Source organism: Hyaena hyaena, unplaced genomic scaffold, assembly GCF_003009895.1.
Source record: "Hyaena hyaena isolate Hyena2069 unplaced genomic scaffold, ASM300989v1 scaffold_8, whole genome shotgun sequence".
NCBI classification, from domain to species: Eukaryota; Metazoa; Chordata; class Mammalia; order Carnivora; family Hyaenidae; genus Hyaena; species Hyaena hyaena.
Genome location: NW_024080640.1, coordinates 4,404,086 through 4,420,334, shown reverse-complemented (window position 1 = coordinate 4,420,334; position 16,249 = coordinate 4,404,086). Strand labels below are relative to the sequence as shown.

At 37.2% G+C, this 16,249-nt stretch overlaps 1 protein-coding gene across 2 annotated transcripts in view; it reads right to left on the bottom strand.

The window, feature by feature from the left end:
* Positions 1-16,249, bottom strand: part of MKLN1 (muskelin 1) — a 361,418-nt gene that overhangs the window by 1,436 nt on the left and 343,733 nt on the right. For both annotated transcript variants that reach the window (XM_039243337.1, XM_039243345.1), the window contains one exon: positions 9,802-9,856. In XM_039243337.1, coding sequence (XP_039099268.1) covers positions 9,802-9,856 — 55 coding nt within the window. The remainder of the gene's footprint in view (positions 1-9,801; positions 9,857-16,249) is intronic.

The window sequence follows — 16,249 nt, the reverse complement described above, 5'->3', positions numbered from 1 at the left end:
TGCCTCACATTTCTATGTACATATGAAAAATGATAAAATAAACAAGGAAGTCTTTCGATTTCCCCATTCCTGAAATGGCTGAGACACAGAGCCCTATAGACTACCATAATAAACAGAAACAGTGCCAGAAAGAGTGATATATGTCATGATACTCAATGAAAATTATTTCAAAATTGGACCAATTTTCATTTAACTTAGAATACTGTTTCAGGTGGACTCTGTTTTCACTCTTGTGAAGAACATGAACAGAACAGAACATTGCCAAGGATACCAGTTTCCTGGAAGGAAAATAAACAACGTACTCAAGAAAAGTACATTCCTTTTTGTTAAAATTTTTTTTTTACTATTATTTTAAGTTTGAGAACAAATGTTTACTTCTTTGGAGCTTAAGATTTAACAAAGAAATATCATGGTAAAGAATAGAAGGAAATACTCCAAAATGTAAACAAAGGTTACCTCTGAATGATGGGATTATTTTTTCCCCTATTTAATGCTTTTCTGAATTTTCTAAATTGCTTTATTTTCAGCTTATTTTGAAAATTTTCAAATTCCTAGACAAGTTTCAATAATGCAACAAATACTCATATACCCTCACCTAGATTACTCAATTGTTAACATTGTCACATTCTCATTCTTTCTTTCTGTATTTGGACCCCACACATACTTTTTTTGTGGAACTATTTGGAAGTACATTGTAGACATTTTCACTCATACTTGAGTTCATTTCAGCTAAAGACAACACTTAAATAGCCACTATATATTAAATTTAGGACAGTTAACCTTTTTGCTCCATTGTCTTTTTTATAGTCATTTTCTCCACTAATCTAAAACTCAATCTACTATCAAGCACTGTAATTAGTTTTCATGTCTATTTTTTTTAAGTTTATTATTTATTTAGAGACAGAGACAGTGCAAAGTGGGGCGGGGTGCAGAGAGAGAGAGTGAGACACAGAATTCCAAGCAGTCTCTGAGACCCAGGGCTCAAACTCACAAAACAGGGAGATGATGGCCTGAGTGAAACCAAGAGTCAGACGCTTAACCAAATGAGCCACCCAGGCGCCCCTCCAAGTCTCTTAGTTCCTCAGCCTGTTTTTTTTTTTTTTCCAATTAAAAAAAAAGTGTATTTTGAGAGAAAAGAGCACAAGTTGGAAAGGAGCAGAGGGAGGGGGAGAGATAATCCCAGGTAGGCTCCCTGCTCAGCATGGAGCCCGATGCAGGGCTCAATCCCACAACCTCAAGATTGACTAAGGCTGACTAAGGCACCCTCAGCCTGTTTTTTAGGACACTGATATTCTTGAAATGTACAGAGCAGTTGCGTAGCAGAATGTGCTGAATTTGGACTGTCTGAATGCTTCCTCGTGATCAGAATGAAATTTATGCAGTTCTGGCAAGACTACATAAGTGATACTGTGTCCTTCTCAGTGTCCTAACATTTGTTGACTGACATTAATTATAAAGAGTTTTTCTTGGGGTGCCTGGGTGGCTTAGTCGGTTAAGCGTCCGACTTTCGCTTGGGTCATGATCTCGCAGTTCGTGGGTTCGAGCCCCGCGTCGGGCTCGGTGCTGACTGCCAGCTCAGAGCCTGGAGCCTATTTCAGAGTCTGTGTTTCCCTCTCTCTCTGACCCTCCCCTGCTCACGCTGTCTCTCTCTCTCCTAGAAATAAAAAAAAAAAAACAAAAAAAACAAAAAAAACAGTTTTTCTTTTTTTCCATTTTATTCATTTGCATGAGTTTATTCTCATCAATCCTTTTCTTATTCACTATATTGTATTTAATACTGTCATTATTCATTTTAATTCTCATATATCCCAGTTTTGGCCAATGAGAGCTCTTTTGAGCTGGTTTCTGTCAGCTGAGCATTGACTTTGGCTCAGGTCATGATCTCGCGGTTCATGGGTGCGAGCCCTGCATCTGGCTCTGTGCTGACAGCTCAGAGCCTGGAGCCTGCTTCAGATTCTGTGTCTCCCTCTCTCTCTGCCCCTTTCCCTCTTACATTCTGTCTCTGGTCCTCAAAAATAAACGTTAAAAATTTTTTTTTAAAAAAAGTACTTCTTTACTTTTTGGCACAAGATATCCAAGCTCATCTTTACATAGTTCTGGAATCAGCCATTCCAAGGACCCCTTATTCCTTTAGTGGTGAATAACATTTAAAAACCAAGATCAGTTGTGCTAATTGCCAAAAGTGGTGCTATTTCTAGGCCTATCCATATATGTACACACATATTATATACATAGCTTTTTAAAACAAAATCATGAGTTCATGATTTTATTGATTCTCATTTTTTAAGAATGTTAAAGGATTCTTCCTCTCCTTATCCCTTTCCCTATTTATAGCATCTCTTTTCTCCCACTAAGAAAACTGACATCCTGTAACATCATACTTACTCATTTGGTCAACCTGAAATACATAGAAAACACATTCCAGAATTACTATACCTAAACCACTACAGGCAAAACTCAACATTTCTTTGCTTTTGCTGTCTTTAGAATATATTTCAGTAAGAGTATAGTCTAAGCATTGTACTAAACATCCCCCCCCTCCACTATTGTGTGGTAATGTTACCAACTGGATAAAAAGGCTTCTGTTTGTAGTCAACTTTCAGGTTTTTCTCTTGTTTTATTTTCTATATTTGTAAAAATGTCACAACAGGTTTTATTTTTAGGAGAAAATATTGATTCTGGGGTAATCCTTTAATGAAGTAATACCTATGTATTACTAATGAAGCACCTATGTCTCCTAATGAAATAATATCTAATAAAGTAAATACATTTCCATGAGACTAAATGATTTAAGAGGGAGGGAAACATCGAGTTCCTGCTGCGTGCTAGGTCGTTTATGTATGACCACATTTCATTCTTATAAAAAATAATGAAGCATTTATCATATGAGACAGGTTAGAGAGATTCAGTAATTTAGTAAGATCTCACAGCTGGTGAGAGAATGGAACATGAACCCATGTCTGTCTGACGCCAAAGCCCATTTATTTATTTTTATTAATGAATATTCAGAGTGCTTAAATTGTAAGCAGTGTGCTAAGTTTATTTAACCCTTATAAAAACATGTTTAATTTATTTTTTGACTTAAAATTTTTTATTAGAGTATACTGACATACAATGTTATACTAGTTTGTTTTTTTTTGTTTTTTTTTACAAATAGTTTGTCAAATTAGTTTCCACATAACACTCAGTGCTCATCCCCACAAGTGTCCTCCTCCATGCCCATCCCCCCCCCTTTTTTTTTTTTAATGTTTTATTTATTTCTAGGATTGAGAGAGAGAGAGAGAGAGACAGCGTGAGTAGGGGAGGGTCAGAGAGAGAGGGAGTCACAGACTGAAACAGGCTCCAGGCTCCGAGCTGGCAGTCAGCACAGAGCCCGACGCGGGGCTCGAACCCACGAACCGCGAGATCATGACCTACGCGAAAGTCGGACGCTTAACCGACTAAGCTACCCAGGCGCCCCACAATGTTATATTAGTTTTAAGGGTTTAACTTAGTGATTTTTTTTTTTTTTTAATTTTAGAGAGAGCATACGTGAGCAGGGGAGAGGAGTAGAGGGAGGGAGAGAGAGGGAGACGGGGGGAGAGGGAGGGGGGAGGGAGGGAGAGGGGAGAAGGGGAGGGAGAAGGGGAGGGAGAGAGAATGAATCTTAAGCAGGCTCCAGTTAGCACAGAGCCTGATGTGGGGCTCAATCCCATGACACTGGGATCATGACCTAAGCTGAAATTAAGAATCAGAGGCTCAATCGACTGAGCCATCTACGTGCCCCCACAACACAGTGATTTTTATTTGACAATTCCTTACATTACTCAATACTCCCCACAGTAAGTATAGTTACCATCTAAACAGGTTTTATTTTTATTCACCATTTACCAGTGAGAAGACTGAAATTTACACTATCATTAGATGAATGTTCAAACTATGGTAGATCCTATTATAGAATATCCTGTATCACTTAGTAAGAATACAATAGGGACACTTGGGTGGCTCAGCTGGTTAAGCATCTGACTTTGGCTCAGGTTATGATCTCGCAGTTTGTGGGTTCAAGCCCTGCATCGGGCTCCGTGTGGACAGCTCAGAGCCTGGAGTCTGCTTCAGATTCTGTGTCTCCCTCTTTCTCTGCCCCTTCCCCCTGCTCGCATTCTGTTTCTCTCTCAAAAATAAAAAAAAAAAAACTTTAAAAAAACCCCAATAGATTATAGTTTCTTGCAAACATCTCCACACCACATCATTAAATTTTAAAATGTTATGTTGTAGAACACATATTTTACATTGTGTAATACACAAAACCAGAACATATAAAACTATGCACCTGTGCGCGTGTGTGTATGTACAGTCCATCCTTATTATTCACAGATATCTTATTTGTGCATTTGCCTACCCACTAAAATTTAGCCGCAACCCAAAATCACTACCTGTGGCACTCTTCGGTCATCCACAGACAAGTGGAGAGCAGCAAAAACACACACACATTCTCAGCTGAGGGTGAACTGGATGATATCCTGGCTTCTTTTTTCACCTCTTACACTATAAACAAGTGTCCTTTTTGGTCTATTGGTGTTATGTTTTTTGCATTTTTGTGCTTTTTGTTGGTGACTCTGCCTGCTTAAACTGATTCCCCAACTGTAGTGCTGAAGTGCTGTCTAGTGCTCCTAAATGCAAGAAGGCCATTATGTGCCTTGGGGAGAAAATGTGTAAGACAAGCTTCTTTGAGGAAAGAGTTACAGTGCTGTTGCCTGAGTTCAACGTTAATGAATGAACAATATCAGTAACCTAACTCCCTATGTTCCACAGAAGTAATGGTGCAGTATTCACTAATTCCGTCTTCCTGGTGACTTAACAGAACTACTATAAATAAGAGAAACAGCTGTGTTTGTGTATCTGTATATATGGTTGTGTGTATGTGTGTTTCTGTAAAGATCTGCCAGATATGAACGGTTACAGTTGAGAGGAGAAAGAGATTGAGAAAAGTTGTTCAAGGAGAATCTTAAGCTTTATCTGTAGTCAATGAAAAAATGAGTTAAAAAGGGTAGGCACTAGGAATGTAACATGACTAATTAAAAGCAGAGCTAGGACAAAAAAGGTTACATTGATTATAAATCTCATACTCCTCATCAATGTTTCTCTCACTTCATTTTCATCATAAAGTAGAATAAGAAGCTAATCAGAGTAGCAGAAACTGGTAACGCTCAATGAGAAGCGGTATAGTTGGTGGTTTAGAGAGTGAGCTCTGAAGCCGTACTATTCAAGTTTCTATCCTCATTTTGCATTCATCAGCACTACTCCTGGGCAAGTGTCCCAGTTTCTTCATATATAAAAGGACATCATAACACCAGCTACATCATATGGTTATTACTGAGATTAAATGAGTTAAGACATGTACAGTGCTTAGAATAAATAGTACATGGTTCTATAGTAAGTGCTCAATAAATACTAGCTGTCACTTTATCACTAGTATCATGATGAAAGACAATGACTGCTTTAAAAAGAAAAGTGAACTATTAGGAATAAACAATACTTTTAACTTAACATCCTATATGGAATAGGTAAACAATAAAGAAGAATTCTCATTTTTCTCCTGGATATAACTTTATTTATACTTTCTATTGCTAATAATAAACTCACTATTATATAAAAAGTACCTGTAAACATGTGGGCTACAAAGAGATTGAAGAAATTATCTTTTAAAAAAAATTTGGGGTTAGGGGGCGCCTGGGTGGCTCAGCCAGTTAAGCGTCTGACTTCGGCTTGTCATGACCTCGCGGTTCATGGGTTCGAGCCCTGCTTCAGGTTCTGTGCTGATGGCTTGGAGCCTGAAGCCTGTTTTGGATTCTGTGTCTACCTCTCTCTTTGTACCTCCCATGCTCATGCTCTGTCTCTCCTGTCTCAAGAATAAACAATTTAAAAAAATTTTTAAAAATATATTTTTTAAAATGTTTATTCATTCCTGAGAGAGACACTGAGTGTGAGAAGAGGAGGGACAGAGAGAAGGAGACACAGAATCCGAAGCAGGCTTTAGGCTCCTAGCCGTCAGCACAGAGCCTGAAGTGAGGCTCAAACTCAAGAGCTGCAAGATCATGACCTGAGCTGAAGTCAGACACCCAACTGACTGAGCCACCCAGGTGCCCCTGCAGAAAGTGTCCTGTGGAAATCTAAAGTTGGTGGATACAGCCAAAATATAAAGGGTAAAAGGGCATAGCAAGTGCTGCGAAATTCTTAGGGCTCCTCATTCACAAATGTCAAAACAATGACAAAAAGTACTATTTTAGGCATAAAATGTTGTAAGGATTTGTCTGAATTCATATTTTACGCATCATACTTGGACTAGAAAACTTTTTCTAAAGAGAGGTGTGAAGATCAAAATAGGCAATATGCTTTGGGGTGCCTGGGTGGCTCACATCTGCTCTCTTCAAAAAAAAAAAAAAAAAGAGGCAAAATGCTCTACAGGCCAGATTTTTCCTACTTCTCACATACCTTGCTGAAAATATGCTTAAATTGCTCCAATGCATACTTTCTGGAAACAAAACACAGCTCTAAAAATTATCAAAATGTCTGAGTTCAAGCTTAAAAGTGTCCACAGAAGCTCTAAAGATCCCCATAGGTTATTATTCTCTGAAGTCTGTCCTTTTTCAAAATTAAGACGTCAGCTGTTTATAAATCACTTTCCATCTTTCTAATTCTTTAAAGTACAGTGGACATTAATCAATACTTTCATTTAATTCTCATTAAGAGGTTAAGAGAAACAATTTGGAAGGAAGTCTGTCAGAAAGTTTAGCAGAGGCAAATTTTTGGGGGAATTTAGAAAATGAAGTATTTAGTGTATCTATACATGAAAAATGTATACAACTAGGGCCACTGGGCTGGCTCAATTGGTGAAGCGTGTGACTCAATCTCAGGGTTGTGAGTTTGAGCCCCACATTGGGTGTAGAGATTTCTTAAAAATAAAAATCTTCAAAAATGTATATATCTACACATGAAATAATCCACTTTATTTTAACTCTAAGTGGAGTGAAGATAAGACAATCTGATGGGAAATAAACAAGAACAAGAGCCAGGAACTTGAAGTAGATTTGAAAAAAAATACAGTTTTAAAATAGATAATACACCAAATTTCTCCTTATTAAAATAGCATAGTCTGAATTTGCTTTTTATCCAAATTTACCAGTGTTACAAAGAAGATATCTTTTTTTTTAAATCCTCCTTTTCTTTTTTTAAATTTGGTTATTTATTTTGAGAGAGAGAGACAGACAGACAGACAGAAACTGCCAGCACATGGAGGGTCAGAGAGGGAGGGAAAGAGAGAGAATCCCAAGCAGGCTCCACACTGCCAGTGCAGAGCCTGATGCGGGACTCGAACTCATGAACCATGAGATCATGACCTGAGCTGAAACCAAGCTTCTGATGCTTAATCAACTGAGCCACTCAGGTGCCCCAAGATTATATTTTTGAGGGAGGTAATACTAATAGTACCCTGAATGAGGTACTTACTGGTTTTTTGTGCTACATGTTTTCCATAATTATTTCACCTAATTCTCTCAACTTAAGGTAAGTACTCTTATTATCTCCATTTTATAAATGGAGAAATTAAATATTAGAAAGGTGACTTGCTAGGGGCGCCTGGTTTGCTCAGTTGGTTAACTGTCTGACTTCGGCTCAGGTCATGATTTCGCCTCTGCATTGGGCTCTGGCTGACAGCTCAGAGCCTGGATCCTGCTTTGGATTCTGTGTCTCCTTCTCTCTCTCACTGCCCTTCCCTCTGCTCACGCTCTGTCTCTCTCTCTCAAAAATAATAAATAAATGTTAAAAATTAAAAAATAAATAAATAAAAAGAAAGGTACTTGCTAGAGGTCACTTTTTTAAAAGTAGGCTTCATGCCCAGCATGGAGCCCAAGGCGGGGCTAGAACTCACGATCCTGAGATCAAGATCTGAGCTGAGATAAAGAGTTGGACATTTAACTGACTAAGCCACCCAGGCACCTCTCAAAGTCCCTTTTTGAAATTAATTTTTTTGAAATTATCAGTGACAGAGCTGATATCTGAACCTAGATTCTGACTCTTAATCACTCTCCTACACTCTCATCTCTTAACTACTAAACATACTGCTTCCCATCAGACAAGGTAGGAAGTAAAACCCCACAGGAATTTTCTTTCTTTTTTTTTTTTTCTATTGTTTGTATTGTTCTCAGTGTATCTGAGGTTTGCTTGGAATTCAAGTAAAACAAACTGTTCCTGAAAAATATATTAGCTGGCAGTGAATGGGGCACAGACTAAAGAAAGGAGTTAAGTTAAAGGTAAAATATTTGCTGACACCAAACTAACATATTTAAATGACTGCCAAGAAATTCTTGTTCTAAAGGCTAAATATAAGTTAGCCAGAAACATTTTAGTGCTGCCCACCAATAAAATAAAAATAATAGCTCTGGGCTGTGGTATTCATATATAACAAGGCACATGCTCATTCAAACAGAGTATCTATGTGCCAGGTTCCTAATTCATGTATCACTAAATCTGTTTCAAATGATGAAATTCACAAGGGTATGGGCTTTCTAAAATAATGCTTATACCTAGATTCTTCTTATACCTAGGGTTAAGATCTCTGTTAGCCTCCAAATATTTGTATGGAACAGTGCTAAGCGATTATCTAAATTTTCAGAGAACCTATGTTTTATAGCGGTGTGCTCAGTCCTGCCCTGTGGAATCCTACGTGTTATGGAATTAGAACTCAGGACTAGAGTTGCCTAGATCAGTGGAGAACCTTGATTACTGGTTATAGAACAGGAAAGGGCAAGACCCCAAGCAAAATTGCTATTCTTTCTCATCCCACTGAAAAACACCAGGATTATATATGTTCTGTTTTTTCTTTTGAGGTATGACTCACCTTTAGGAGACAAAAGGATAAAGAAGAAATTAAATTGCTATCCCAAAATGTTATTTTATTCCAGAGATAAAGACTAGTATCTGTATTCCATATATAGGGAAAATCTTAATACTACTGCTCAATTCTAAGGCAAATTATAATAGCACTGGCATGAATGGAATTAATAAGCATTTACCATGTGATTGTATTTTATAATGACATGAGTGGGGCTGGAAATTCCCATACTTCAAAAGCCTATAATCTTGTTGAAAAGGTAAGGCTATCATAATGACGTATCCTAACCAAAAGATTCTTGAAAATTCACCTGGTTTCTACCAGATTCCCCACTTCACTACAGTCTAGTTACGTTAATAACTCATTAATACTAAATGAGAGTACTCCTACATGGAGACTGATGCCCATACCTGGAATGTGTGAGAAACACTGTAGTTTCAAGTTGGATTTATCTTCAACAATTAAGATAACAGCATACAAAATTTGCCATTTTCAGGAAAGACATACTGCATTTTCTCTGATCTCAAACACTTTTTCACTGCCTACCCCATCACCAATCTGTTGAATCCACAAAGAACAAACTGAGAGGAAAAATCATTCCACCAAGAAGCATCATCTAATAGCTAAGTATAGGACCAAACAGCCTATATTCCAAAACAATGCTATACAAGCTAATTTATTTTGATCATGTTTCTACTGCCATGTGTTTGCATAATAACCCAGCAATTGGTGTAACAGAAACTGCAAACTGACCCAACTGGTGACTGATGCTTGGAAAATAACTCTGTAGCAGGTTATTAGGAATTTTGCATGCTACTTTGAAACTGGTTTGTTTACATGAACATCTCACCTGATTCATTTAAAAGAAACCAAAATTCGATCCCCCAAAGGCTAGGGCATGTGAACTGGATAAACTACGCTGGAATACTTACCTAGAGCTGTAAAATCTGAACCAGATTTGAATAGAGCTGAAGCTAGGAGCTGAAACTGTAAAAGAAAAAAGAGAAGCAAATTAGCTGGCTAAGTGCATTAGAGAAAAACTACATATCAGTTTGACCATTAGCCACTGTAGGTCTCTGTACATGTGCTGCAGAAGTCTGTTCACTAAATGGTCGCAAGAAGAACACTACATTTAAAAAAAATATGCTGATTTTTTGTTTTTTAAAACTTTTTTTGAGGGGGGAGGGGCAGAGAAAGAGGATGACATAGAATCCCAAGCAGGCTCCAAGCTGTCAGTGCAGAGCCTGATGACATGGGGCTCAAACTCACAAACTGTGAGATCATGACCTGAGCTGAAATGAAGAGTTGGACACTTAACTGACTGAGTCACCCAGACGCCCCAAGAATATACTGATTTTTCTACTAGACTGCTTTCCAAAATACTAGATCAAATCTTGGAATTATTTTATTTTAAAATTTATTAAAATAAGTATGTATTTATTAACAAATAACAGGTCAACTGAAATTGAGAAAGTTTACAAGAACTATTATATTTACTTTAACTTGGGAGAACTATTTATCTTTATCTTGAATGAGGATGGATGGAAAATAGCTAAGTTAGAGTAGACCAACGCATAAATCTCAATGGAATTACTTAGCACTTTGTAAGATCTGAGTGATTGATATCACTAATTCATCAAGATGTGCTTCCTGTCTTTAAAATTTCAGGTATCAATTGCTAATATTTGTAAGCTCTGACTTACGGCCTTTTGAAGGTCAGAGACTGGACAAGTATTCCACAAGTAATTATCTAAGCAAGAGTTAGGAAAAAAGGGAACAAAAGGAAGAACTTAAGATATATGGAAAAAAAAATTTTTTTAAAATACTGTGGTGGGGGGATGGTTCAGTGGTTAAGTGTTGGATTTCGGCTCAGGTCATGATCTTGGTTTGTGCGTCTGAGCGCCACGTTGTGCTCTGTGCTGACAGGTCAGAGCCTGAAGCCTGCTTCAGATTCTGTGTCTCCTCTCTCTGCCCCTCCCCTGGTTCACGATCTCTTTCTCTCTTTTTCAAAAATAAATAAACGTTAAAAAATTTAAAAAATGTCCTCACTCTTAAAAAAAATATTCTGGGTTTTAGTCCTCTGTCAGATATATCTACTGCAAATATTATTTAGTCTGTGGCTTGTCTATTTTTCTAAAGTCTTCTAATGAAAATTTACTTCTAATGAAAACCAACTTAGCAGGCTTTTTCCTTTTAGGGCTAGTGCCTTTGTGTCATGTTCATGTAATCTCTGCCTATTCCAAGGTTGTAAAGATGTTTTCTTCTTGAAGCTTTATTGTTTTAGGTTTTATATTTAGGTCCATCCTTTTTTTTTTAAATTTAATGTTCATTTATTTTTGAGAGACCGCACAAGCAGGGAAGGGTCAGACAGAGAGGAGAGACACAGAATCCCAAGGAGGTTCAAGGATCTGAGCTGTCAGCACAGAGCCCGATGCGGGGCTTGAACCTGTGAACCGTGAGATCATGACCTCAGCCAAATTCAGATGCTTAACTGAATGAGCCACTCAGGCACCCCTATAATTTTTATTTTCTAACTGTTCATTGCTAATATAAAAATAATTGCTTTTTTTCCTATTAACCCTGTATTCTATAACCTTGCTAAATTCACTTACTTTAATATATTGTTTTGTAAACTGCACAGGGTTTTCCACATACACAGTAATGTGACCTACACACAACAGTTCTGCTTTTCCATTTCCAATCCATAAACTGTCTATTCCTTTTTCTTACCTTATTACACTAGCTATAACTTCTGGCACAAGGCTGAACAGAGGATGTCTGTTGATAGCAGACATCCTTTCCTTGTCATAATCTTCAGGGAAAGAATTTTACAATTAATTATGAGTGCGAGTTTCATAGATGTTCTTTATGAGATTTAGGAAGTTTCTTTTCATTTCTCATTTGCTAAGAATTTTTTAAATCATAAATGGGTTTTATGTTTTGTCAAATGCTTATTCTCCACTTATTGAGATAATCTATGGCTTTTCTCCTTCATTCTTTCAATGTGGTGAACGACTGATTTTAACATGTTACACTGACTTCATAATCCTAGAATACACTATCACTTAGTCATTATGCAACCTTTTTATCTATTGGATTCAATTAGCTAAAATTTTAAGAATTTTGCATCTATATTCACAAGAGGTACTGGTTTATAGTTTTCTTTGCTTGCAATATTTTTGCTGGTTTTTAAATAACAGTCAAGGTGCTTCATAACAGGATATAGAAAGCGCTGTCTTCCTCTCCTTTCTTAGAGTCTATGAAGAGTTGCTATTTTTACTTGCTTAAATGGTTGACTGAATGAATTCAGTGAGACAGCCATCAGGACTACAGCTTTCCTTGTTTTCTTTCAAAAAACATTTTGAAAAAAAAATTTTTTTTTAAATAAATTTTAGAGAGTGTGTGAGAGACAGCAAGCAGAGAGTGGAGGGACAGAGTGGGAGAGAATCTTAAGCAGGCTCCCTGTTCAGCAAGGAGCCTAATGCGGGGTTCAATCCTAGGGTCCTGGGATCATTAGTAGGTACCCTGAAAGGTTTTTTTGTTTTGTTTTGAAGTTTATTTATTTTGAGAAAGAGAGAGAGAGAGGAAGTGGCAGTAGGTATGGGGAAAGAGAATCCCAAGCGGGCTCCACGTTGTGAGCAGAGTCCAATGTGGGGCTGGAACTCAACTCACTAGAATTTATCTTTTAAATTAAACCATGAGACTGCTCGCTTCAGCAGCACATATACTAAACCATAAGATCATGACTTGAGCTTAAATCAAGAGTCAGATGCTTAACTGACTGAGCCACTCAAGTGCCTCCCAAAAGTTTTTAATTACAAATTCAATCTCTGTCTATAACTGATATGGAGTTCCTTAAGATTTTCTAATTCTTCTTGTGTCTGTTTTGTTGTGCCTTCCAAGTTGTCCATTTCATCAAGTTGTTGAATTTGTTGGTAGTTGTTTATAGTATCTCCTTATTTTCTCTTAACGTATAAAGGGTCTGTAATGATGTTGACAATTTATATTTTCACTATTTTTTTTTCTCCTAAGTTTGGCTATTTCATTCACCTTTTCAAAGAACCAACTTTTCACTTAAAATTTTTTTTTCTATTATTTGTTTCCTAGTTCATTATTTTCCAATTTTCTACTTATTTGAGGGTTAATTTGTTCCTCTTTTCTGGCATCTAAGGTGAAAGATAAACTACTTGTTCTATATATAGAAGGATAGGGAGAACACTATTATTTTAATAATCTGATTAAGTGGAACTGATATGTACTGGCCTAGAATTTTAACAGGTATCAAGTGATACTATATAATCTGAATAAAGCCAAACTTGAATATCCAACTCTCACCTCAATGTATAAGGCTGGCTGTTCCACAAGCACCTCAAACTGAAGCTATCCAACATTATACTCCTGATCCCAGTCAGGAGTCCCCACCCACCACCCCAAACTGGGTCGACCCACAGCCTTCTCATTTCAGTTGACAGTAACTCCATCCAGTAAGGCTAGTAACTCTGAGTCATTTTTTTCAAACCCTACATACAACTGATCATAAAATTCTTTAAAAAAACTTTAAAAAAGTTATTTAAATTTTAGTTAACATACAGTGTAATATTAGTTTCAAGTGTACAACATTGTGATTCAACACTTCCATACCTCACCCAGAGCGCATCACAAGTGCATTCCTTAATACCCATCACCGATTTAACCCACTCTCATCCACCTCCCTTCTGGTAACCGTTAGTTTGTTTTCTACAGTTAAGAGCCTGATAGGGTACCTGGCTGGTTCAGGTGGTAGAGTGTGTGACTCTTGATGGGTCTGAGCCCCACGCTGGATGCAGAAATTACTTTACAAAAAAAAAAGTCTGTTTCTTGGTTTGCCTTTCCCTTTTCCCCCTTTGCTCATCTGTTTCTTAAATTGCACATACTGAGTAAAATCACATGGTATTTGTCTTTCTCTATTTGTTTAGTATAATATTCTCTAGCTCTGTCAATGTCATTGCAAATGGGAAGATTTCATTCTTTTTTATGGCTGATAATATTCTACTATGTGTTACACGTGTGTGTACACACACACACACACACACACATATAATATCAGTTATGTATCCTTGGGCTGTTTCCACAATTTGCCTAGTATAGATAATGCAGCTATAAACATCAAAGTGCATGTATCCCTTTAAATTAGCATTTTTGTATTCTTTGGGTAAATATCTAGTAATGCAATTGCTGGATCATAGACTAGTTCTATATTTAACTTTCTGAGGAAGCTCTATCCCTTTTTCCACAGTGGCTGCACCAGTTTGCATTCCCACTGTTAATTCCACTGTTAACATATACTGAGAATTTGATCTACTTTACTTCTCACTATTTCTACTGCTGCTACTTTGGTCTGAGCTACAATAATCCCTTCCTTAGAATTTCTATAGTCTCTTGTGCCTTCATTCTTATTCTCCTTTAGTCTATTCTCAATACAGCAGTCGGAATGATCTTAGTTCTTAGTGATCTTAGTCAGGTAAGACATAAAGCAGATCACATCACTCCTCTGCACAATAACTTGAACTAGCTCCTTATTCATTCAGAGTGAAAACCAAAGTCCTAACACTGACTTAAGAAGTCATTCACAATCTGATTTCCCAATCCCTGCTCTTAACCTCTCTGACCTCATCTCTGATTCCTCTGAATATTTTTACCTCTAGTCTAGCCACACTGGCCTATGTGCTGTTCTACACAAAGCCAGAATGCTCCTACCCTCGCTCGAGTCCTTGTTCTAGTCCTCTCTTTGCTAGGAATTATCTTGCCCAAATTCTCTGCTTCAATTACTTCCTCACGCCCTTCAAGTCTTTGTGTACAGCTCATTTCTAAATAAGGCCTGGTATGAGCATCCTACTTAATACTGTAACTGCCCAATTCTCACCCCTTCTAACTCTGATCTCCCTTTACCTTTTTTTATCTCGTTTTAATTTTCTCCTTATACCTATCAATTTCCATTGTACTATATAATTTATATACTTTATAAATTATACTTTATAATTTACTATATGTTTATTGTCTGTCTGTCTCTCTCTATTAGTAGTAAGTACCACCTAAGTGGTAGTAAGGTAGCACTAATGGTACCTCTGTGCCTAGGAGAATGCCTGGCATATTGTAGAGACTTGTTACACATCAGTTAAATGAATGACACCAGTACTTTGGAAGCTCAGTAGAAATATAATTAATATAAAATGTGTAATACTGGCTGAAAACTTATTTTTCTCATTCCTTCTCTATTATAGAATCCTTTCTGAAAATGGCAGAAATAATTTAGGCAACCTTCTCTTGGGTCTTTTCTAGAAAAAGATATCATTTTCATAAGGTTACCAGGAGCTCATTGCCAATTTAGAATCCATGTTCTGGAGACTGAAGGAAAGCAAAGAATCATTATTTGGTATACAGCTGGTAATCTACCATCATTTTCCAATAATAGGGACAATGATAATCATCATCATGATAATAGGGCCCCCTAAAAGAGAAAAATCTAAAAACCACTTTTAGTTGCTGATACAATCATTTAATATAATAAAAAATTTACAAAATATACATAGAGAATGAAAACAAGCTACTAGAGAAAACAGACAGCAGTAAGGTCTGTTTGATAAGTGGAACGATATCTTCTAAGGAGAGTGACAATCTCTACGCCTTACTAACAAATACTGTGAGTATATATCCTAGAAAAGTCACCAAGGGATTTCTTTTCCCAAAACAAAATCCATTTGCACATTTTAAAACAAAATAATAATCCCACAGACCAGTAATTCTCAATGTCAGAAATGTTTTCTGTTACATAAGAGCAGACAGAAAATCTGAGGGTGAGGGTATTGTTTTGAAAAAGTTTTGGAAGTGATTCAGATGCTGACACACATGTGCACAGCACCATTTTAACTAACTTCAACTAGGGCTAAACAACTCTTCATAGATAAAGCTATTAAGAAATGGAATGGAAGTGTGTGGCACACAAAATCATAATTTGAAACTGTTGAGGAAAGGAGAAAAAGAGAAACCTGCTACCAAAATTTTAAATTTTTTTTTTTTTATTCATTTCTAGGAGAGAGAGAGAGACATCGTGAGCAGGGGAGGGTCAGAGAGAGAGGGAGTCACAGACTGAAATAGGCTCCAGGCTCTGAGCTGGCAGTCAGCACAGAGCCCGACGCGGGGCCCGAACCCACGAACCGCGAGATCATGACCCAAGCGAAAGTTGGACCCTTAACCGAATAAGCCACCCAGGCGCCCCCTGTTACCAAAATTTTAAAAATGGCTCAGCTGAACTTGAGATACCTCCGTGTCCTGGTTTTTCCCATTAGCTTAGTTTTAAGAACAAACTGTCTGTTTTCTTTGGCCTACTTGTAGTTCACAAAG